Raw genomic sequence first — 23042 nt, forward strand, 5'->3', positions numbered from 1 at the left:
TCATAAATGGGAAAAGAGGAAATACTGGAGAAGAAAGTCATTCAGTGGCCACCATACAGAATGTGTCTGAAGGAATTCAAAACAGGGAAAAAGTATCAAGTTCAAGGCGAAGTTCAAGGGGATGCTAGAATGAGAAACACAGAGAAGGGAGAGGAAACAAATACATATTGAGTGTCTACTACAAAGCAAGCAGAAACTGTTGATGCCTCTACATTAACTCAGACTTTTTAATGTAGTTGCCTCCAACTTCCCTCTCAAAGTGCTAATTAGTTATAAAACAATAAGATAATATACACAGATGGCATACTTGATGCTCACCTATGACGAGAGACTTCCATTTTTACTTTGTTAATTTCTACGTCATTTGAAGTTTTGTAAGTATATGTTTTTAACAAGACAAAACCAGAAAAATTCTATCAGAATGCGGTTAGCTTCCATAGATAAGCCACCCGTGCCACAAAATAATCACTATAACGGGGTGTATTCATGTTAAATAAAATGTATCAATAATTGGGGCTCCTGGGTGGCTCAGTCAGTTAAGTGTCTGACTTTGGCTCAGGTCATGAGCTCACGGGTTCATGAGTTTGAGCCCCACATTGGGCTCTGTGCTGACAGCTTGGAGCCTGCTTGGGTTTCTCTGCCTCGCTCTGTCTCTGACCGTCCTCCTCCCTCACTCTCTATCCCTCTCCCTTGAAATAAATAAACTTAAAGAAAAAGAAAGTGTATCATTAATAGTTATAGAAATAATAATGTCTAATAAAAGGATATTACTGAGAATGTTACGTATCATAGTCACATTTTCCTTAGGTTAGGCTTAAAACCTGACCCCCAACCCCTAATAAACTATATAAAATAACCATAAACCAATCTATAAAGACGTATTAAGGTTTTAGAGGTTTTGATGACTGGTGTGGATGATATGAGCAGGCAGGGGCACTGAAACTTCCCACTCCTCCTTATTTACCACTAGTTATTTGACAGTTACCATAAAGGCCCCATGATTTGAATTCCCAAACATTTACCTATGGCCTTTTTCTATAATCCTTCTTTTAGTTTACTCAATTTAGTGTAGTTTGTTCTCAAATTTAGTGTACATAAGAATGACCATATGGGGTGGCATATAGGAAACCATGTATCCTTTAATTTATAGGTAATTCAAGGATTTTGCCCTTAATTTTTGTCTTACTTGCTGATTCTACAACCACCCTGTTCCTTTGTATGATATGAAAGTTGGCTCTACTTGAGAGAACTGTCAGAAACTTAATTGGCTATTCCCTATGTTGCCTGAAGAAAAGAATAGGGAAACTCTTGTGGCCCAAATACCCTTTCAACTTTCCCAAACTAGTGTATATTAAATGCTTAATTTATTTAGCCTGACCAGGAATCCTACCAAAGTACAGGTATCTGTCCTTTATATTTTCTAACAGAAAATAGAGTTCCATTATTAAGTAATCAGGTCTATTGATTGGTCAAAAACAAACAAGCATGACCATTGTAACTCTAAGAGAGAAATTAGAGAATTTGAGATGTAACCCATTGAGGAATCAAGTAGATTCCCAGAAAATGAGCGGTGACTTTCGCTAGAATTATTTCTGGCCCTTTCTGAGATGAGTGGGTGAACTAAATCGTTAAATGTGTGAGGTAAATGGTTAAATGAGGATGATCTGCCAGATGCATTCCTAACTTGAGGATGGGAGAGAAAGTGGTCAAATGGGATTGGATTAGGAGGCCAGGTGAGACTCAACGATGAGGCGGAGATGGAGACAGGGACCCCACGTTGGTTGTGCAAATTGTGTTCTGCACAAGAGCCCTGGCTGGAGGAAGGGGGAAGGGGCAGGAGAGGAAAATCTGGCTTTGGGTCTTGGCAGGGGACTGTGTCTGCAGGGTTGGGGGTTGGAGCAGGGGCTGACCTTTCCCATATGCTGAGAGGCAAAAATAGGCCCGTGGTGAATGGGGAGGATATTTGCTACATGCATTAAACTTCACACAAGTTTAAGGGTCAATTATTTAGATAACATATCCTGGTTGCAAAATGGCTGTGAGATGGCTAAACTTTTGTTAACTTACATTTTGTTTTCCACTCCGAATGCCTCCCTTCCTGTCCCTGTTGGAGAAGGGTGAGTAGCATTCAAGCAGGTACTCAGTTCCCTGAGATTTCCATAATGAGGGAAAAGCTGGAGCAGAGCAGGAAACCAAAAGTAACTATGGCTATTCTGGCTTTTTTTCTACAAAAAGTATAAGCACTTAGGGGAAGGCGATTTGTAGGTACAGACATAATGTCTTGGTAACCCAAGAGGAGGTCACAGATTTCCTAGGGCTGTGGAAAGGAGAGAAAGAGAGAGAGACAGAGAGACAGAGAGACAGAGAGACAGGGGCAGTGAAAGAGGGAGGGAGAGAATCCCAAGCAGGCTCTGCACTGTCAGGGCGGAGCCCCATGTGGGGCTCAATCTCATGAACTGAACCAAACTGTGAGATTATGACCTGAGCCAAAATCAAGTCAGACACTTAACTGACTGAGACATCCAGGCACCCCTAAAATAACATAAAATGAAAAAACAAATTTACCTGAATATAAAACCTGAGATTTATATGTACCACTGGTGCCTTTAAGTGAATATATCAAAATGGCTATATCAGAGTCATGGGTCTTGCCTCCTGTGTGCCAGGCATGTACTGTGTGAAGCATGTTCATACCTGTTCTTTCATGTAATCGTCACAACAGCACTGCATGGCAGATGTTGTGATCACCCCAGTTTACAGGTGAGATACCATGGCTCAAAGACCCAGCAAGTAAGTAGAGGAGCAGGGATGCAAACCCAGGTACGTTTTACTTCCTGCATTATATACCTGGTATCAGTGACATGTACCCAAGCTCAGAGACAATGGGAATATACTAGAGTTCTCAAAGGTAAAAAAACAAAAACAGAGCTCAGTCCGCTATAGCACTGGGTCCGTCTCATTACTGAAAACTGGGTATATAAACACACACACACACTCATTCATGCATGTGAATTCCAGTTTTCCCAGCAAACAATTCCAAAATTCCCAGCCAAGTATGAGCAAAAGAACAGACACACTTTAGCATTTATTTTTTACAAAGTGTCTAATTTCTCAAAGACCAAGGTTTGACCTAAATATTTATATTCAAGGCTTTGGATGCCTGGTATGCACCAATTCACAGGACCATTTTACCTGGTTAGGGTCAGGATCAACTTCATCCCAGTTGTGAGTGACATGGCCTTGGTCAATGGACTCAAAGGGCTTGTGGGAAACTGAAGGTAGAATCCGATACAGCCAGCTGGGGGGGAAACAAGGACACATAAGCCTTAGGGTGGTGTTATTAGGGATACACAGACTGGCTCAGGAAGTACCATCAGGAAGATGCTCAAGTCAACAACGATCTGTGGGCTTTAATGTGAGAAGCAATGACACAGCATCACTTCTTAATAGCCACTGCTGCCCATAGCCCTGGCCTCTTCCCACCTTTCCACTCTGCCCATTACTCTTCAAATTGAGCCTCTGGCTCTTGGTTGTTCCCATACTGACAAAAAAATAAAGAATTGTCTTTTCCAATGACAACTATTAAGGAAGGGGAAGTATCTTGAGGGATATCTGTACAGGAAAATCCATAGAAAAGCATTAGTGTGTATACGTCATTGGACACTATTTCTTATTCTGGAAGGTGAGGACAATGAATCCTACATAGACTGAGAGAATATAGGGTGTTTCTTTGTTATTTTTGAAATATAAATTTTTTCTTTAAAATTATAAAAGCAATACATGACTATGGTAGAAATAATTCAAGAAATTCAAGAAATTCAAAAGTCCCTAAGGGTAAATGGTTCTTCCAATTTCTCCTCCAATTTCTTCAGGGCCAATTATCAGAAGCATCAGAGCCTAACAATCTTCTTATATATTCTCTCAGATATTACCAGTGCATATATAAACAAAATTGCCAAATCACTGTACCACTTTATTCTCACAACAATACTGTGTGAGTGACTGATGGCTCGTGTCTTCACAAATAGGAGGCATTATTAAAAATGATTTTGGCCCTATAGGCAAAAAATAGTATTTCATTTTTATTTTGTATTAACTTTATTATGAGTAAGGTCAAGAATCTGTATGTTTATTGGTTCTTTGTAATTTTTCTATGAATTACTTGTACAAGTCATTTACCATTTTTTTTATTGGGTTATGTATCTTTTTGATACTAATTTGTAAGAGGTTTAGGACATTAACACTCTGTACTCCAAAATTATAAGATGATCTGTCCATATAGTCTTACAGTTAGTAATTTCTTTCTTTCTTTCTTTCTTTCTTTCTTTCTTTCTTTCTTTCTCCTTTTCAAGTTTTGTTATCTGTGTATGTCAAGGTCTGAGCCAAAGATCTCCCTGCCAGGACCCAGATCTCAGGCTTCAGGAAGAGAAGATGCAGGAATCCTGAAGAGCACCAGGAGAAGAACCATCCAGAAGTTGCGAGGGACACTGGAGCTTGCTAAGTGGGACCCAAGTCCTTTCAGAGACCATTACTCTGGCAGTGTACAGAACAAAAAGGAACACTACTTCTGACAATGGGAGACTAGACCTGCTTAAACAGCCTCTGGCCCCTTAAACCCTAGGACAGTCTACTTCAAGGGATGGAGTTTGCCTGGCCCTACACTGAACCATTTGGGAGATAAAAGGGCTAGATTGTCCAGGTTCCATTTGATTCCTCCAGTTCTAAATGATGTGACCTCTGACCTTGCACTTTATGCTTATGAATAAACCAAGCCTCTGTAGTTTCTAGTAGTTAAGGGCATGCATACATATCTAAGAAACAACTGTGTGACCCTGGGCAAGTTATGTTTCTCATCCTTATCTCCTAGGATTATTGTGAGGATTCAGAGTTTATGTATTTAGAGTGCCTGGAACATAGTAAATTCTCACTTACTAGATATGTGTTGAATTGTCTGCCTACCCCTAATCATCTGGGTTTTTAAGATGGTCCAAATTTTCCACATTCTCTGTCCTGACTCTCCCCTCCTCAGTACCTGAGGGATCAGCTAACAATCTGATAAAAAGTAACCCTTGATAGATATAATCTCTGAGAGTTTTGTGAGGCCCTCTACTCTGATTTAAATGAGAAGTGACTCACTGTAAGAATTCCAGGCTTACCTGGTTCTATCTTTCCACTGGGGATTTTGAGCATTTTCACAAAAATTATTGTGGATACCTTTGGAGAGTTCTAAACAGATGGGTGAGCCATGCCTAGTGTCCCTTGTTTTTTAGCTGTTTATAAAACTCCCCAGGCAGCACTACATTACCCTGGGCAGAGATTTAATTCTGATTCAAGGAATGGTGCCAGCTTCTTAATGAAATGCCAACAGCTCCTTTTCAGCCTCCTGGAACAGAGCTAAGCTCCTGCTGGCTGAAGATATCACTGAATAATGGGGGTAGGCAGCAGAATCTGGAGTCCAGGTGTCCCATTATTGAATGGCCATAAAGTCAAGAACATAGTCATGGAGGCTAGGTTGTCATAAATTAAAATGAACGGGAATTGTCAGTGTTCCTTCCTTACCTTGACTGGAATTGCAGAGAGAGAGAGAGAGAGAGAGAGAGAGGTGATTAAACGATAATAGAATTAACCCCTGAGTTTTGACAAGTATGGGAAACGATCTCTTCTTCCCTCCATGCACATATCTGTCAAGACAGAAGCAGTATTGTTATGGATAGACGTAGTAGCATAGCACTTGCCATAGCTCACACTCAGTTCTCTGACAGCCTCCTAGGGGTACCCTGTATTGGAGGGAGAAATACTACTATGCTGACAGTAATGGTGATTGGAATAATTAATGTTAATTGAGCACTCACCATGTGCCAGGCAATGTGCTAAGTACTTTATATGCACTGTTTCCTTTAATCCTCACCACAACTATGAAATAGGTACTATCGTCATCTCTTTGACAAATGAGGAATCATAGGCTCTGAGGGGGTAGATGACTTGCTCAAGGTCACACAGCTTAAAGGAGAAGGAGGCATGATTTAAGCTCAGGGGACCTGACTTCAGAGTGGGCATAATTAACCACTAAAGACAACAACCTATCGTTCGTGTGGTCCATTGTGCTGTCGTAGTCACTACCTCATTTGCTCCCTAGGAGGAGACTGTGGAGGTAAAGCCAGTCCCATCCACTAAGCAGTACCAGACCAACTGCCCTCCTCCCCAAGTCTCCAAAATTAGGAGCACTCCTCTCCACAGATGCCCTAGCCTGACATTCCTATAGTTCGACACTACTTGTTTAAGTACGACACTTACTGCCTCCCCAAACCACAACATCTATTGTGTTCAATCTGCCCCATGGGAGTAAATCAAGGGAGTGAGTTCATTGACCTGGCTTGTGGGATTAGAGGAAGCATGCAACATGACACATTTTGCTAATGAATGTGCTGGTTTCCAGCAAAGGCAAATTCCAAAGAGTAAAAACCTTATTAATTCAAACCACAAGAGGCCATAATAGATGACCTTTCAATTGCCCGAGGTTAGTTATCCAATATTTTCATGCAAAGAAATAATATTTCTAGTCAGCTGAAGAAGATGTTACACTGAATCATCTGTAATTTTGAGTTACTCATTATTTAAAAACAAACAAACAAACAAACAAATCAAAATTGAAAATTCAACTGGACAACCCTTTGGGGAAGGCCAGTTTACTGGGGACATTTTCTTTTCTTTAAAAAAATTTTTTTTTTAGTTTACTTATTTTTGAGAGAGAGAGCGCGCGCATGAGTGGGGGAGGGGCACAAAAAGAAGGAGACACAGAATCTGAAGCAGGCTCCAGGCTCTGAACTGTCAGCACAGGGCCTGACGCGGGGTTTGAACCCGTGAACTGCAAGATCATGACCTGAGCCAAAGTCGTATGCTCAACTAACTTAGCCACCCATGCACCTACTGGGGACATTTTCCTTTGGAGACAAGTGATAATGTAAATGGAGCTGGACATGTGTGTTTTCCAAGACTCTGTGCAGCTGCTTCCTTACTTTTTTCCACCAGTGACTTGATCCTAGCTGGAGACAAGCCCTCCCCTCACAATTACCCAGAGTACAGCCTGTGAAAAGCAGAATCTTCGGCAGCCCTGGGAAGTGATGGCCCAGATGTAGGAGCCAGCACTAAGTACTAGTCATAAATCCCACAGCCTTCAGGTCAGAATTAATCTAATCCTGTACCTTCTCTTATTTGTGCTCCGTGGACAAGTGAAAGCCGATCCTGAGAGCTGCTCAGCATACAGGTTATAAGGGCAGACTTGAGGATTGTTCTAAAACAAAGGAGGCAATAAACAACATCACTCCAATCAGAAAAGCATCTCACCTTCCTGCAAACAATTCAGTGGGGGAATTCTGTCCTGGATGAGGATGCTCTGGTCCACTGCACAAGACCATCTTCAACCCATATATACTTTTTGTAACAACTGTTTAGGTGACTTTCCTCGTGTTTAGAAAAGCAATACATGTGTAATACAGAACATTTATAAAATATAACCCATGATCTCACCATCCAGAAATAACCCAATGTTGTCACACTGGTACATTTCCTTCCATTCTTATCCTCCAAAATAAGGATCCAATGATGGATGATGTGTGTAGTCCTATAATGATCACGAAATTTTTTTTGGTGGAAGAAACACCATATCATGAGCAATTTTTTCATGCCATAAAATATTCTTTAAAATTTTTGAAAATATTTTGTATGCCATACTTTTGTTATTGTAACCAACACTAGTGTAAACATCTTTGTGGATCCATTTTTAGGACTGATTATTTTCTCATCATTGTCATAACTCATGCCATTGTCATAACTCATGCCTCTTAACCTTGAGCCTAGGGGATCCTCCTGAAAGTCTTACAGTTAGTCTTGCTATTTCAGATTGGGTGCTTTGCCATAGGTAACCACCATCCCACTTTAATCTTTGTATTGGCATTGTTGTGTATCCCAAGTATCTTAATGAGTTGGGAAACTCCTAGACAGTTCCCAGGAACAATGGTGAGTAGATGCACTTTGGCCTGAGGGCTGGTTATTCATTCCTACAAATCAGAGCTCTCTAAGCTGATATTCTATTTATCCATACCTGTCCTTCTGGCAGAGCACCTGGGCAGCGAGGGTCCTCTGAGGCACATTCATTCCCGAATCCAGAAATGTACTGCATATGACAAAGATACGAAGGCTGTCATTAAAGTATTTAAAGAGCATTTCACGGGGCGCCTGGGTGGCGCAGTCGGTTAAGCGTCCGACTTCAGCCAGGTCACGATCTCGCGGTCCGTGAGTTCGAGCCCCGCGTCAGGCTCTGGGCTGATGGCTCAGAGCCTGGAGCTTGTTTCGGATTCTGTGTCTCCCTCTCTCTCTGCCCCTCCCCCGTTCATGCTCTGTCTCTCTCTGTCCCCAAAATAAATAAACGTTGAAAAAAAAAATTTAAAGAGCATTTCACATTGATAGTCTAATGAAGGTAAGAATTTCTATAAGGACATGTGTTTGTGTATGATGTTCCATATGTAATATGTTTGCTATGTCTTGGCATGTGGACCATCTAGGAAAGAAAATATGCTCTGTGTGAATTTTAAAGACCACCAATTAGGGGCTTCTGGGTGGCTCAGTTGGCTAAGCGTCCGACTTTGGCTCAGGTCATGATCTCAAGGTCTGTGAGTTTGAGCTCCGCATCAGGCTCTGTGCTGACAGCTCAGAGCCTGAAGCCTATTTCAGATTCTGTGTGTCCCTCTCTCTCTGCCCCTCCCCCCACTCATGCTCTGTCTCTCTGTCTCTCTGTCAAAAATAAAATAAACATTAAAAAATTTTTTTTAATTAAAAAAAAAAAGACCACCAATTAATTGGGAGAAGACTCCTGAATATTGCATAGACTTTCCACCCTTAGCTATACTTAGTTGATTTGTGGGTTTGTTCTTAATTATTCCACCCCAAGAACAGTTTCTTTAATTATCTTTCCGCCAGGAAATTCTGGAGAAAGGAGATAACTAGGCATCACCTCAACTCCAGATTAGTAGGATCTTGCTGGGCCTAGACTGCAACCTCCCTGTGTGTGGAGCTCCATTCCCCTCCATGCTCTGAAACAAGCAACTAAAAATAGGCATGTGGATCCAGTCTACAGCAGAACGCTTGAGGGAAAGATCTCCAAACTAGCCTTGTCGAGAGGCAGAAGCCTATATTTTCTGATTCATCTATGGAACACTTGTGTACATATTTGTATTTTTGTGGCTACATGGAAACAAAATCTGGAGATATGGGTGGCTTTCACAAGTGCCAGACCAGAGTCTGTCCACAGTGGTACAATGGAGTCTATTTGATTGCCGGCTGTTTCCTTTATACCTAGAGGGAAAAAAAGTTAAAGACTTTCTCAACAAAGTAAAGTATGAGAGCCCCTGGAATTTATTCTTACAGCACTTAGCATACCTGTGAGCTCTTGCTCACTGTCTGGCTTCTCTGCAAGTTGGTAAGCCCCAAGAAATCTGTAGCAGTCTTGTTCGCCTGGATGTGCCCTGTGCCTGATTTACCAGAGGGTACTCAATAGATACCTATTGTTTGATTTAGCCTTTCACTTAAAGCCTATTCTGAGTGTATGTATGCTGCCGTAGGTGGGGTTAGAACCCCCTTTTCTCTAACTCAAATATTTAAAAATGGCTATTTTCTGCCCATAGTTGTTCCTAATAAACGGACTTAATTTTAGCTCTGGATAATGAAAGTGCAGCCTTGCTCTCTGAGTGAAATGCCACCATCCGAGCACATGTCTTTAAAAGATATAAGAAGGATGCTAGTGGGTGGAGGGTGAGCCCTCCAGAGTTCTCAGCAGCATGGAGACAGATGAGCTGAATGCAATACGCCTGGATGTGTGAGCAACGATCAGGCCAATAACTGCTATATTTGGAAGGAATATCAAATGTGAAATGTTATGACCTAGAAAGCAATGGAAGTGAAATTATTCTTTTTGCCTCCAGACACAATTTTTTTTTTTTTTTTGTACTTTGGAAAATCTATCAGCACTAAAAACACTGAGTTATATTATACACAGATAGGTTAACTGCAGCGACATGCAATTTGGACTGATTTCTTTGGGGAAATGGTAGAGCATTGCGACTCTCCACTGAGTACAATTTTCTTCTCTCAGAATGGGCCTCACGCTCACTGTCAACAGGAATGAATTGGAGTTGCTGAGAAATGGTAATGACCCCAAATTATCTTCAATTCTGTAGAATGGAATTTTAGACCAATCTGTGACTGAAGCAAGCCATTGAGCATGACAGCGCCCTTACTTTCTTTGTTCAACTGCCACATTGTTTCTCTCTGCAAGAGAGGCCGGGGAGTCTTAAGTGTTGAGGCATACAGCTGAACCTTCTCCAGTCATGGGCGGGTTTACTTATTAACCTTCCCCATTCTTTGCAACTGCTGGTCTCAGAACAGAGTCCAGGGTTCTATGTATTTTTGGCACAAGGGAAAAGAGACTTAGTATATGTAGTTCTGAAGCATTTGCTTCTGACTGCTTTAAAAAATAGAAAAGAAAGTAGAAAGAACAGCTGGTGGTTTGGAAGGGAGCCACCCAGCTCTGAGAGAGGTGTGAGTTCTGAGCCTGTTTCTGCATCTTAGCTGTGGTGCATTGGCTGACGAGGAGGCGGAAAATGCTGACTCACTCTCCAGTCAGTCGGTTTTCCTAATCCTCGGAGAGAAGAATTTACAGATGAGTTTATTAGAGCTTTCAAATGCCATGTCCCTTATTGCCGAAGGTATCTGACTTGAGGAAGCAGTATTCAGCAGGTGCTTTCCCAAGTTGCTGAGATCAAGGGCAGAATCTGAACTCTGCTTATATCAGCTGTGAAAATCCAAGTGTGCAACTCCAGCTGGTTCAGTGACTATGTACAAATATTCCTTATGCAAGAAGAAAAGAAAATCTAACATTAAGCAAGTGAGTTTGTATGTTTTCTTCAGTCCAGATTTCTGAATAACAATCCAACATAAAAAAATGATCTCACTTTTCTCCAAGAGAATGATATGAATCCTTTCTAAACAAAAGAACAATTAGCGAGCTCCATATAACTTCAGTTGTCTGGCAGCTGCCTACCATACCGCTTTTTAATCCTCGCCTGGTCCCTGGGACGTACTCTGTGTCAGAGTAGGCTTATGAGGTGCTTTCTCCCAACTCTGATTCTGGGTAATGCCCTGATGGGACGGGCAGATGGTGCACCTCACTGCCTTTCACTGAGCATAAAGGAAGGAGAGAGAAGTCAGGGTGGAGATGGAACGATAGCTACCTTGTTCCTGTGGCAAGAGTCCAGTATTTCTAATGAACTGTGCTGGGAACAGAGAACAGAGATTGTTGGGAACTTGCAGGTTATTGTGGTAGAGCTGAATAATGACCTTCAATGATATCCATGTCTGAATCCCTGGGAACTTCCTACACTCAAAGAGACTTTGAGGATGTGAGTGAAGTACGAATCTTGAGGTGAGGGATTATCCTGGATGATTTGGGTGCGCCCCAAATGTAATCACAAGTGCCTTAGTACAGGGAGGTGGAGGGATATACAGCTACAGAAGAGGAAAAGGCAGTGCAGTGACAGGCAGAGGCTGGAGTGATGTGCTTTGAAGATGGAGACTCAATCACGGAATGCAGGCAGCTTGGGGAAGCTTGAGTTTAGCCCTGGGAAACTGATTTCACAGTTCTGACTTCCATAACTGTAGGAGAATAAATATGTGTGGTTTTAAGCCACTAAATTTGTGGTAATTTGTTACAACAGAAACAGGAAACAAATACAATCACAATATTAGTGGGACCCGTCTCTGGCTAATCATTAGAATCACCTCCAGAAATTTATCAAACACACACCCAGACCTAGTGAATGAAAATATTTGATAGTGGGGCCCAAAATCTGGATATTGAACAGCTCTTCATTTTAGAAATGAGGAAATCAAGACTTGTAGAAGTGAAGGGACTTAAGAATGTGGAATAGTCTGTTTGAAATTTAACCTTATTATTTTCTCTTTTGAATTTTCTTCCCCCAGTTGTGCTGCTTTTACATAAATGTGATTTCTTTTAGGCTTTGTGTTGATATATCCGTTAAAATGAAGACATAAAAGCTGAGAAGTATATTTTTTAACTTATGTAATGTTTATTGATTAGAATGATGCAATCTGGTTTTCTGTGTTTGGATTCCTGATCTCTAGAGCTAACCTTTGCTCGTGCAGATCAGACAGCAGCCAGGGAAGAAAGCCTTTGAAATTGAGAACAAAGACCAGCATGCAATTTACATTGGTCTGCTGGTGCTGTGCATAATAAGTTGCTAAAAATTTCAGCAGGATAGGATTTTAGATATAATTTATTTATAAATGGTAAGGATGTTTCCAGCCCCTGCTGAACTCTCCCATAGGATTTTCATCAGGAAACAAAATTCTTATGCACTCTCCCTTTCCCAGAGCTTCAGCTGCCACCATTGATAGGATGACCTCCTGTATCTATTAACCTGGTCTTACCCCCTCCCCTGAGATCCAGATCCATACATCCCACTGCCTCCTGGGTATGTCAACTTGGCTGTCCCTGCAGCAGCTCAAATTTAGCTGAAACTCTCTTGGCTCCCAGAATATGCTGGGCTGTCTGTGTATGCCGTGCCTTTGCACTTGTTTTTTCTCTGCCCCCCACCTCTTTTCATTTAGCCAATTTCTACTTCTCTCTTATGACTCAGCTGAGGAACAGCCTTCTTCAAGAAGTTTCTCTTGACCCTACCTAGCCCAGACTCGGTTCCTTTACAGTATCAACCTGTGGCATCAGTACTAACACATAATATTTGCTGAATGAAAGAAAGAGAGTTCTTTCTCAGCATTTCCGACTCTTGGTCACACATGAAGGTAAAGAAACAAACGTTTACTTCAGTGTTGTGTGTTTTCAGGATCCCTATCAACTGGGGCGATGTTTGATTCTTCAAACTCAGCATCAGTTGAAGGGCATTAGGAAAGTGTTCAAATTCTGCATTCCTGAAAGAAGCCCGGAGTGTGGCTCACCTGACTTGAGTCAAGTTCTGGAAAGTTCTCCTCAGTTCCACATGCATGTGTTGGGCACTGATAGAGCCCAGGCTGGACACTAGGTGTGGTTTTAGACACTGGGAAAACAGTCCCCTTCCCTGGACTTAAGGCACACGGTCCAGTAGATGTCACAAAATCTCCTTTTGGAACTTGGGATTTGGATTCTGACAAACCAGGTTCTGATCTAGTCTCTGTCACCTATAAGTAGTGACCTTGGGCAAGTCACTTAATCTCTCCAAACTTTCTTTTCCTTTTTGGTTAAATAGAAACAAGAGTGCCTACATCTCAGATCTATTTTGAGGATTACAATATGAGTTAATTCATTAATAGCACATAACCCACACATATTTTTCAATTGCACATTAAATAATAAAAAGGAATTACTTCCTAGAGGAATTGCTAGGGCTTCTATTGGCCAAGCGCCAATTGTGGATCCTCAAAATAACTGAATAGACACGGCAGATCTAATTGGTTGGCTGGAGGCAGTCCAGGAAGCTGTAGCAACAGGAAGATATCAGGGAGTAGGGGCTGGGAAGCAGACAGTGAGATATGTGTCTGCCCATGGTCGTTGGAGGGGGGGGGCGGGGAGCCCTTATGATGTCTACAGATTCCCAAGACAATATTTGAAATGAACAAAAGCAAAAGATGGACAATGAAGGTTTCATCTCTTTTCTTTACCACCTTTCCATCAACACCCCCAGCTCCAGCCATGCCTGCGGACACCGTGGCAAAACCTCTGAACACAGGGGTTTAGAACATGGCCTCTCTAGGTCCTTCCTGACTCCGACACTCTGGGGTTCTCAGAAGCTTCCGTAAATTCTGGCTGAAGAAGCCACAGCAAACTTGGCAGATAGTCTCTTACCTTCAACTCGGCCATTTTCCCTCTGCTGCAGATGTGATGACTTCAGAAAACACAGGCCCAGAGAGGGTATGAAGCTAAAATGCTTCTGTTTCTCCTCCAATCCACCCTCTGAATGTTATTCCCACCACTTCACCGTGCTCACTGGTTAGCAGGCGGCTCAAACTAGCCACAAAAATTGCCTAACTGATAAACTAGGGAGAAAGTCCAGCATGCTTGTTTTCAAACTGCTTACACAATTGTCTTTGCTTTTCACTAAATCTAGGCTGTTTCTGGAAGAGTTTGCAGAGCCTATCTCCTCTCCAGCCGAGGTAAAGATTAGCCAATTATGTGTCCCAGTGAAAAGAAGGAGGTTTATTACTGAAGACAGAGAATGGAAAGCTCTCTGGGAAAGGAACCGTGGTAGTTAAGGCATGCTGTGTGCGGCAGAGGCTTCTCTCAGTCCTGACTCAGGCCTGGAAGGAACAGGGCAGGGTATTCATTCTCTGCTGGGCAGTGACAAAATGAATTGTGCTCTGGCACAGGTGTTTACACACAGCTGCTTGAAACAGGGACTGAGTCTGGACAGCTGTCCAGAGGTACCTCCAAGGGATGAGCTGGGTGAACTGTCCAGAGTCTGAAGTGCTTCACTTAAAGCAAACGGAGATGTTTGCTATTGTTCCTTTCATTTCTTAAATATATTTAGTGGTTTTTTAAAATAAATTCTTTAAAAATCTTGTTTTCTAATACCTTTATCCTTCTAAAAGCGGACCAAGAAATTACTTTCCAGCCACCTTTTCCATGACTCCCTTGCCCTTCATCTTGGCTATTCTCCTTAGCCATGGTTAGATATCCACCTTGTGGCTAATTGTACTCAGGAAGAAAGAAACTATATATCGAGTGCCTGTTCATGCCAGGTTTTTCCATAGAAATTATCTCATTTAATTTCACAAGAACAGTCTTGTAAACTAGGCTTTATCATCACAAACTTAAGTGCAACAGACCAGGCAGGAAATGTAGGCTAGGTGGTATTTCAAGATAAGACTTCTAAATGAAGCTCCAATTTTTTTTTTTTAATTTTTTTTTTCAACGTTTATTTATTTCTGGGACAGAGAGAGACAGAGTATGAACGGGGGAGGGGCAGAGAGAGAGGGAGACACAGAATCGGAAACAGGCTCCAGGCTCTGAGCCATCAGCCCAGAGCCTGACGCGGGGCTCGAACTCATGGACCGCGAGATCGTGACCTGGCTGAAGTCGGACGCTTAACCGACTGCGCCACCCAGGCGCCCCGAAGCTCCAATTTTTAAACACTGGAAACTAGAACAAACACGCGAATGAATGAATGAATGAATGACTAGATAAAACCATTGTGGTAGATTGCAAAAATGTCCATAATTTTCTCCCATCCTTGTATGCATGCTCTTTTGTAATGTTGGACTTTGCTGCTCTTCACATAAAGAGATGTAGTCTTTTTCTTACCTCCTTGAATCTTACTTTGGTTAATAGCAAGCACAACACAAGCAGGGGCGTGAATAGTGCTTGTGCCTTAGGATTTGTCCATTTCTTACTACTTGAAATTACCATGCAGAGAAGCTGGGCCAATCTCCTTGAGAATGAGAAACCACATGAAGAGAGAAGTTAGTCCAGCACCAACTGCCGGACATGTTGAATGATGCAGTCTGGCTGTCATATAACTGGAGACACATGAACGATCCCAGGTGAAAATGGCAGAAGAACCCCCAGCAAGACCTAGTCCAAATTGCTGACTCACAGAATTGTGGGCAAATGGAATGGTGTATTTTATGGTATTTAATGGGGTGGTTTGGTGAGATAACTGATACACTGATATAAAAAACATACACGCAGATTTGAAAAGGTCATGGGCCATCAGCTTAGACCCTCTGCTCTATATTAAATGGGTCTAAGTTACCGCCAGAGGTCCCCAGGCTCCAACATACTGCAGTAGCAGCAGATGATTTGCCTGTGTATGAGGTGTTAGCACAGAGAGGGCCAGAAAAAAATGACAGGTTGGTAGCAAACCAACCTGTGTGGATTGATGCCTGAGTTCCAGACAGTTATAGGACATCTCAGCATATGTCAGCATAGACAGATGACACTGTGGTATTACGTAAGCTTGCTTCCCTGGAATTTATATACAAACCCTGGAGGAAGTGGTATGTGTTGGGGGAGGCCCTGGTTTTACTGAGGCTAAGTTTTTGTTACTCCTGCAGTATGCAGACTCAAAATCAAAAATGAATTCCAGAAAAAATATTTCTTACATCTGTGTTTATGAGTACTTTGAGTCTTCAATCTATCTATCCTGGAAGTGAGTCTTTGGTGGTTAGAGGGAAAAAATGAATGGGAGTCAATAAAAGACAAGGGAAAAGCTTTACTGCTTTATTTTTCCATAGGCTTCCTATGTTCTTTCCATTGAATCAGCTTTGAAGGCAAATTCAAGAAGCGTTTAAACTCTTTCCTAGGGTGTAGGAGATTTCTGAAAGAGTAAGAAAGTGGTCACAGATCCTTGATTGGATGAAAATTACTTCCAGGAGCTTGAAAATATTTGAAATTGAATAACCTATCACCAAACTTTATGCATTTCTCCTGACTTAACTGTATTTCTTTTTTGTTTTTATAAACGTGATTCCATAAAACAAGTATTTGCTTTGTATAACTATGTGCCAGGCACTGTGCTTTATACACACAAGGGATAGGAGAATAAATAAAACTCAGCAACAGCTCTGATTTGAGGTCTGATGGTTTTCCACTTTAATTAATGTAACCACACACTCATTTCTTTATCTTACAATTATTGAGGACCTGCTATGTGCCAGACTGTGTGAGATGTAGGGGATACAAAGATGACTAACTCAGTCCTGTTCTCTACTAGTGCAGCATACTGCAGAAGGCTATTACAACAGAGAACCGTATCTGCTGTGACAGAGACGAGCCCAGGGTGCTACAGGAGGGATTGAAGGGCACCTAGTCCTGAGCAGGAGGGCAGGGAAGGCTTCTCAAAGGAGGCGATAACTGAGCCAAGCTTCACAGGATGAGTTGGATAGGGCATTGAGCAGAGGAAAGAGTGTGTGCAAACACAGAAAAGTGGAAGGGCAGTGCATTCAAAGAGCTGTGTTTAGGGCAGAGTGGAGGGGTCTAGTGAGGGAAGACCGGGAAGGGAAAGTTTGGCAGACATCTGAAGCAGGGATTGAGGGATGCCATCTGGGCAGGTGTCAAAAAGACACCCAGTGGAGGGAGAAGTTTGTGTAGGGACAAGGCAAACACACTCTGGATCAGAACAGAGTCACGCTGTCAAAGTTGTGAGCAACAAGAACAAAGATGCTAAAAACCAGCAGAAGAGGATAGATTCGGTGAAACAATACAGGGAAAGCGTGAGGGGGGAGAATTTGAAAAGGACCAGGAAGTGGAGACAGCAGGTATCTGCTTCTCCCAGATTCTAGTAGAAATTAGGTTTACCCTCTGCAGAAGCTTCAGAAGAAAAGTCAGAGGAGTTCCAGATTCACACCACCAGATTGTGGAGTAGGACCAAAACCACGTGTAGGTAAGTGATGAAACCTCCAGCCTCCTTCTTCCACTGCACTTCCTGAGAATGCTATCAGGAAATGTTTCACCCTCCAGAAAGGAGACTGGAAAGATTCTTCTCTAGGACAGTAATCCATACATACTGGATATTTTGATAAATATTAAATATAAAAGGTAAAGTCTTTCCAGAAATGCTTCTTTTAATAAGTGGATGCCTCCCCCATTAGTTCGTATTTCCACGAATTAGTAATTCTCATTTGTAGTTCTGATTTCCAGAATAAGACATGATTCAACATCATTTAATCTCACTTTTTGGTTTTAAGACATGTTAAGAAAATTCATTCACATAGATAAGTAGATATGAATGGAAGGAATTTTATTACCTCACTTCTCCTTCTGAATCAAGTATCAAAAATCACATAGCAATCTATCATAAACATCATTTTTAGTCACCTATCAACAACTCAGGTTCTCCTTTAATTTTTTTGCAAGGAAATAATTGGGAATCTGATTGGAAAAGGCTTGGTTACCCAGCTATTGGAATCAATGACTTTAATTAAATGTTACCTTTTCACTTAGATGTGCCTTTTCTAACTCATTTTACTTAGAAAGGGTTGAGAAAATAAATGTTAATTTTATATTCCTTTGCCTGTATAATTATTTTTCACAAAAATGTTATTTTGATATTTTGATAGACCAAGCAAGAAGACTTGCCATGAAGAAATGTGCCATAGCCTTGGTTATTTCTTACCAAAACTCTCTTCGCTGTGTTCTCAGGAACTAGGAACCGCTTCCTTGAGAGGTCTGTTTTTTTTTTTTTTTTTTGTTTGTTTGTTTTTTTTTAATAATTGTGTGAGTGGAACAAAGTCCTTAAATAAAACTAATATTCAGAATTGTCCTTTTATTGGCATCCTAAGACATTTACACCCTGGGCCAATATACCACATTCCTACATAAGCAAGATATTCCTTTTCCACTGTGGGAAAAGGACAATTGAGAAAGAAAGCACAGGTGGGAAGAACTAGCACTGAGCTGCATTCACAAGAAGAACAATTTTAACATACATAATGGAGATGGATGACCTGGAAAATGATTCCCCTAAAACTATCTGTGTCCATGCACCTCTTGGAGGGGACATGTGTACCCATCCCAGTTGGAAGACCACAGATCCACACCAAGAAAGTGGCAAACATTTCATCCTGGGAGCTGGGGTAGTGTTACAGGGTAATGTGAAGGAGTGTGACAGGTCTGGAGAGCAATCACCCCAGGATGGAGTTAGAGAAGTTGCAGTTAGAGGGTCTCCCCAAAAAAAGATGGAATTGATAAATGTACTTGCTGGTACTGAGCAAGATTTTATGTCTTTGTGGGAATGCAGGGGTTTCATCCTTCACCAATACTTACTGATGACCTTGGTAAGGCTTAGTGATTAGCCAGCTGAGAAAACAAATGTGGTACAAGTGAGGGACCGTGTATGAGATGGCAAGGCATCTTATTAGAAATAAATACACCTGGAATGCAGAACATGGTGGTAGTAAAAATGACAGTGGTACATTAAAAACAAACATCTCCTGTTTTGCCAATAGAGAATGGGACAATCATGTCATGATTGCTGTGGCATGTATCACCTTGAGAGGGAAGAGTGGCTCAGCTCATGAAGGCGAAATCATTTAAGGAAGCCCAAGATGAACTTTGATGAACTATGTAATGGTGCCATTAAGTACATTCCGCATATTCTCTATGATAGTTTATTATCTTTCTCAGAGTGTGGATCCCAGGCCACTCACTGCAGAATCACCTGGTTTGTCTGTTAAAAATACAAAATCCTGGCTCTATCCTATATACATAGAATTGGGCAAGGAGAGGGGGGCTGATAAAATCCCAGAATCTGCATTTTTAAGCACTTCAGAGGATTTTTATGCACATTTGAGTCCGAAAGCCACTGCTTTAAGTCCTTAAATGGAGGTACTAATAGTAACTGGAAGTCGGACCCCCTTCCTACTCTATGGAGCAGCCCTGGTAGGCTTCAGCTCCAATTTTGCATCAGGCAAACATACTGTGGAATATTTGAGGCTCACGGTTCTCCTAGGGCTAGATTGCCTGGAACCTTTCCTCTCCTACCATAGTGATTTCACTCAGTCTGGGGACTACAGAGGAATGGATTTTTTATTTCCTTCTCCTCCTTCCCCGCAAACAGTATCCTCCTCTGAATTTTAACAGATATTAAATCAATGCAGACATCCTGTTAGACCTTCAAACTTCTTAAAATAGATGCTACCTGTGCTTTAAAAATTTCAATTGAACAACATTTATTAAAAACCCACACAAGGTCCTCCCTAGGTTGGGTGCTATGGCATATACTATTCAAATGGACACTCCAAAGCTCTGGTCATAGCAGCAGTGAGGAGCTCTTCATCTCCGTCTGATGGCCCAGCACATCAGTTCCACGCAGTCCATTTTCAGAATGGACAGAAAAATAGCAGTGTCAAGGCACTGTCACGGATTATGTTATGGATGCCTCAAGTTTAGGGACTTCTGAGAACCTAAGATAAAGTGATATGGATCAACCCCTTTGGTGCGAGCAGCAATTCTTTTCAGAGCACAGAAGTGGAGAGGTCAACCCAAATCTTGGGCTGGATTTCAACGAAGGGCCCTGCCACCTGAGCGACAGATGAATGACTGTATGCCTTCATGTCTGGTTGCCTCCATGATAAATAACAACATTGGTTAGACATCTAAATCACAACAGGAAAAAAAAAAACCCAAAAGAACCTCTATTGCTAATTACCTGTTCCATCAAGAAAATTAAAGATTTAATTAATACTCTTTAGGAAGTATTTTGGTATTTACATTTGTTGATTATCCAAAAGCAATTTTGATGAGCAGATCTCAGGAAATCCCAGCAAAAATTATTCTTCAAAACATTCATTTTCAAGATCTTTGGCTAATAACATTCATCTTGGCAAACAGCCTTGTTTTGCTGCTACTAATACTTTGCAACAAATTTACCTTAGATTATTAAAAATTATTTTTTCTCAGAAAACTATAATTCAGTCAAGCCTCACAACCAAGAAGAAATGGAGTTGAGGAGTACTGCTAAGTTTTCAAGGCTGACCCTGAAAGGCATCAGTGATGGGTTATTTTTATTTTTTAGCAAGGGAGAAAATAAAGAAATTGAGAGAGGTTTTTTAATTAAGGGAAAGAAAGAGGAAGAAAGGGGAGAGAAGGAAAGGGTTATATGTATTTTCGCTTCTGTGTCGTTGTATTATTCTTTTATTTTTTCAGAATGTATGTATAATTTTTTTTAATTTATTGTTTACAAAGAGCTTTAGTTGGGTCTTTGTGCATGCATTTGTGCAGCCTCTGTCACAACTCGCTTGTGCCATACTCCACGCACAGATCCTGATTTGCATAGCTCTACTTTGTGTCAAAAAAGAAATCAGGCCTCGGTTTTATGGCTGAGGATATGAAGACAGACTGGAGAATATGCTAGCTGATCAAAAGTGCTTTAAAAATCCTTCCCCAAATTCCTACAACTGCCTTTCTAAAAGCACTGGCTAACCTTCTTATTTTAAGATCTTCTGGTAGCATACCTTGATTTCCAAAGTACTTCTGAAATTTAATTAAAGTGGAATAGAAAGTGAACTTAGTGTTTTTTGCCTAGTTTTTTTTTTTTTTTTTTTTTCCAACGTTTATTTATTTTTGGGACAGAGAGAGACAGAGCATGAACAGGGGAGGGGCAGAGAGAGAGGGAGACACAGAATCGGAAACAGGCTCCAGGCTCTGAGCCATCAGCCCAGAGCCTGACGCGGGGCTCGAACTCACCGACCGCGAGATCGTGACCTGGCTGAAGTCGGACGCTTAACCGACTGCGCCACCCAGGCGCCCCTTTTGCCTAGTTTTAAAATGAGGAGCTGAAAGTGTATACTTACTATTTTTTTCTAATATGGAGCAAAATCAGGACTGCAAAGACCTGCCTCAGAGCCAGAGAGCGGTTATGGGTAAAAAGGTGGTGCTGAATAAGGCAGCAAACTGCAGTTTTTGGAAACCAGGTCTATATATTAAAGAAGAACCAGGGCAGAGAGAATTAAACAAGCAAAAAAGATGGGTAAAAAAAGGAACGATGAACAATTATGCATACGTGCACATACACCACCACCCTCACAAAATGTTGGATTATGAAATCTAAGAATCCTAGTCCATAATTCATGTAAATGTGTTGCTGTAGAACTTATTTTTACTTCTCTCCATAAATACATTGTTGACACAGAAAATAACATTCTTAGTTTACCGACTACAGTTAAGAGACATTTCAGGAGTTGACTTTTCCTTTAAAAAAATAAAAACAGTAGAAGCTGTAAATCTCTCTTACTGCCCTTGAACAGGTCTTAGATTTCACCCTGCCTATTTCCAAATAGAAAACAATAAGACAGTGCAGACATCTGTAACCCAGAGTGAAGGATTTAGTGAGCTGTCAATTTCTCGGAGAATTCTCCTTTGCTGGTACTGCTGTTCTCTATGTATTATTAATCTATTTATATTTAACTCCAGCTATTAGTCTGCCTCTTCTAGCCACTGAACCATTTGCAAAGGAGAGGAGAGGGAGACAAGGGCTGCTATTATTAGGCATCCTTGTGTGTGATGAGAGTGGAGACAATTAAATAACACCATTTTGCTTCTTTGAAAACGACAGAGATTGTTTGGGGTGGACAACCCAGGGCTGCTTAACATAACCTTTCCCCTCAAGAAGGTAAAACAACAGAGATACATTTTTGAAGTACTTAATTAAGCCTTCAGCAAGGAGTGTGGGAAAGTTACAGACCTATAAAAAACCTTCCAATTCTGGGAAGAGTAAATTTTTTCTGTAGCACTCTGTCACTGCTCATTTACTGCATCATTTTGACAACATCTCATATTTCCACAAGGCTTTTACATAATCTATAAACAGGGACAGAAAGGTGAGGAACAGAATGGGGACAAAGTTTGGACCTCCCACGCTGTCACTTCCTTTCAGCTTTCCATTAAAGGGTGAGGCTGAAGGGTGGCATTTTAGGATGATTCTGCTAAAAGGCTGAAATATTAATAATCAACACAGCAAGAAGAAAGCTGTGCAGAACTGCCACCGCTTGCTCACTCTTCCAGGATGGGTGTAATTCAGTCATAATGAAGGCTCTTTAACGTTCCTCCCCCAAACCTTTTTCGATCAGGAAAGCCTGGAATCTGTTGGCAAGAAAGATAATCACGTTAAGTCTCAAGCAAGCCGAGTTCAAGTGCTAATAGCCTTATAAATTTTTCCCCTTATTTTCTGTTTCTTTATGTCACCCTGTTGTCCCTTACAGAATCATCTCTCTGAGGTTTTACTCAAATAATAAAATAAATGTTCCCAAAATGGAAAACATTTGCCAACAAATTGGTGATAGTGTCATCTAAATCAGGGAAGATGAAGGTGAATCTCATAACATCCGCCTACTGGACTTTTACATGAATTGTCTACATTGTGATAGGTCTGGGATATGTACCCTCTGGAGTCTTAAGCAAATGATTTTCTCCTATGATTTTATAATATAACCTTATCCCTGCATTCTTTTTGTTTCTTAGAACCTTATTTTCCCTTAATCTG

General features: G+C 41.3%; 2 protein-coding genes across 2 annotated transcripts in view; both read right to left on the reverse strand.

The window, feature by feature from the left end:
- HGD (homogentisate 1,2-dioxygenase) overlaps positions 1–14150 on the reverse strand; it is a 49024-nt gene extending 34874 nt beyond the window's left edge. The window contains exons 1-4 of the mRNA XM_045502171.1: positions 13910–14150; positions 8102–8173; positions 7203–7291; positions 3193–3298 (exon numbers count right to left, since the gene is read on the reverse strand). Coding sequence (XP_045358127.1) covers positions 3193–3298; positions 7203–7291; positions 8102–8173; positions 13910–13924 — 282 coding nt within the window. The 5' untranslated portion in view covers positions 13925–14150. The remainder of the gene's footprint in view (positions 1–3192; positions 3299–7202; positions 7292–8101; positions 8174–13909) is intronic.
- A 6063-nt stretch (positions 14151–20213) lies between these two features.
- RABL3 (RAB, member of RAS oncogene family like 3) overlaps positions 20214–23042 on the reverse strand; it is a 37043-nt gene continuing 34214 nt past the window's right edge. Inside the window, exons 8-9 of the mRNA XM_045502181.1 lie at positions 21318–22642; positions 20214–21082 (exon numbers count right to left, since the gene is read on the reverse strand). Of these exons, the coding sequence (XP_045358137.1) occupies positions 22577–22642 (66 nt within the window). The 3' untranslated portion in view covers positions 20214–21082; positions 21318–22576. The remainder of the gene's footprint in view (positions 21083–21317; positions 22643–23042) is intronic.

Source organism: Leopardus geoffroyi, chromosome C2, assembly GCF_018350155.1.
Source record: "Leopardus geoffroyi isolate Oge1 chromosome C2, O.geoffroyi_Oge1_pat1.0, whole genome shotgun sequence".
Taxonomy (NCBI): domain Eukaryota; kingdom Metazoa; phylum Chordata; class Mammalia; order Carnivora; family Felidae; genus Leopardus; species Leopardus geoffroyi.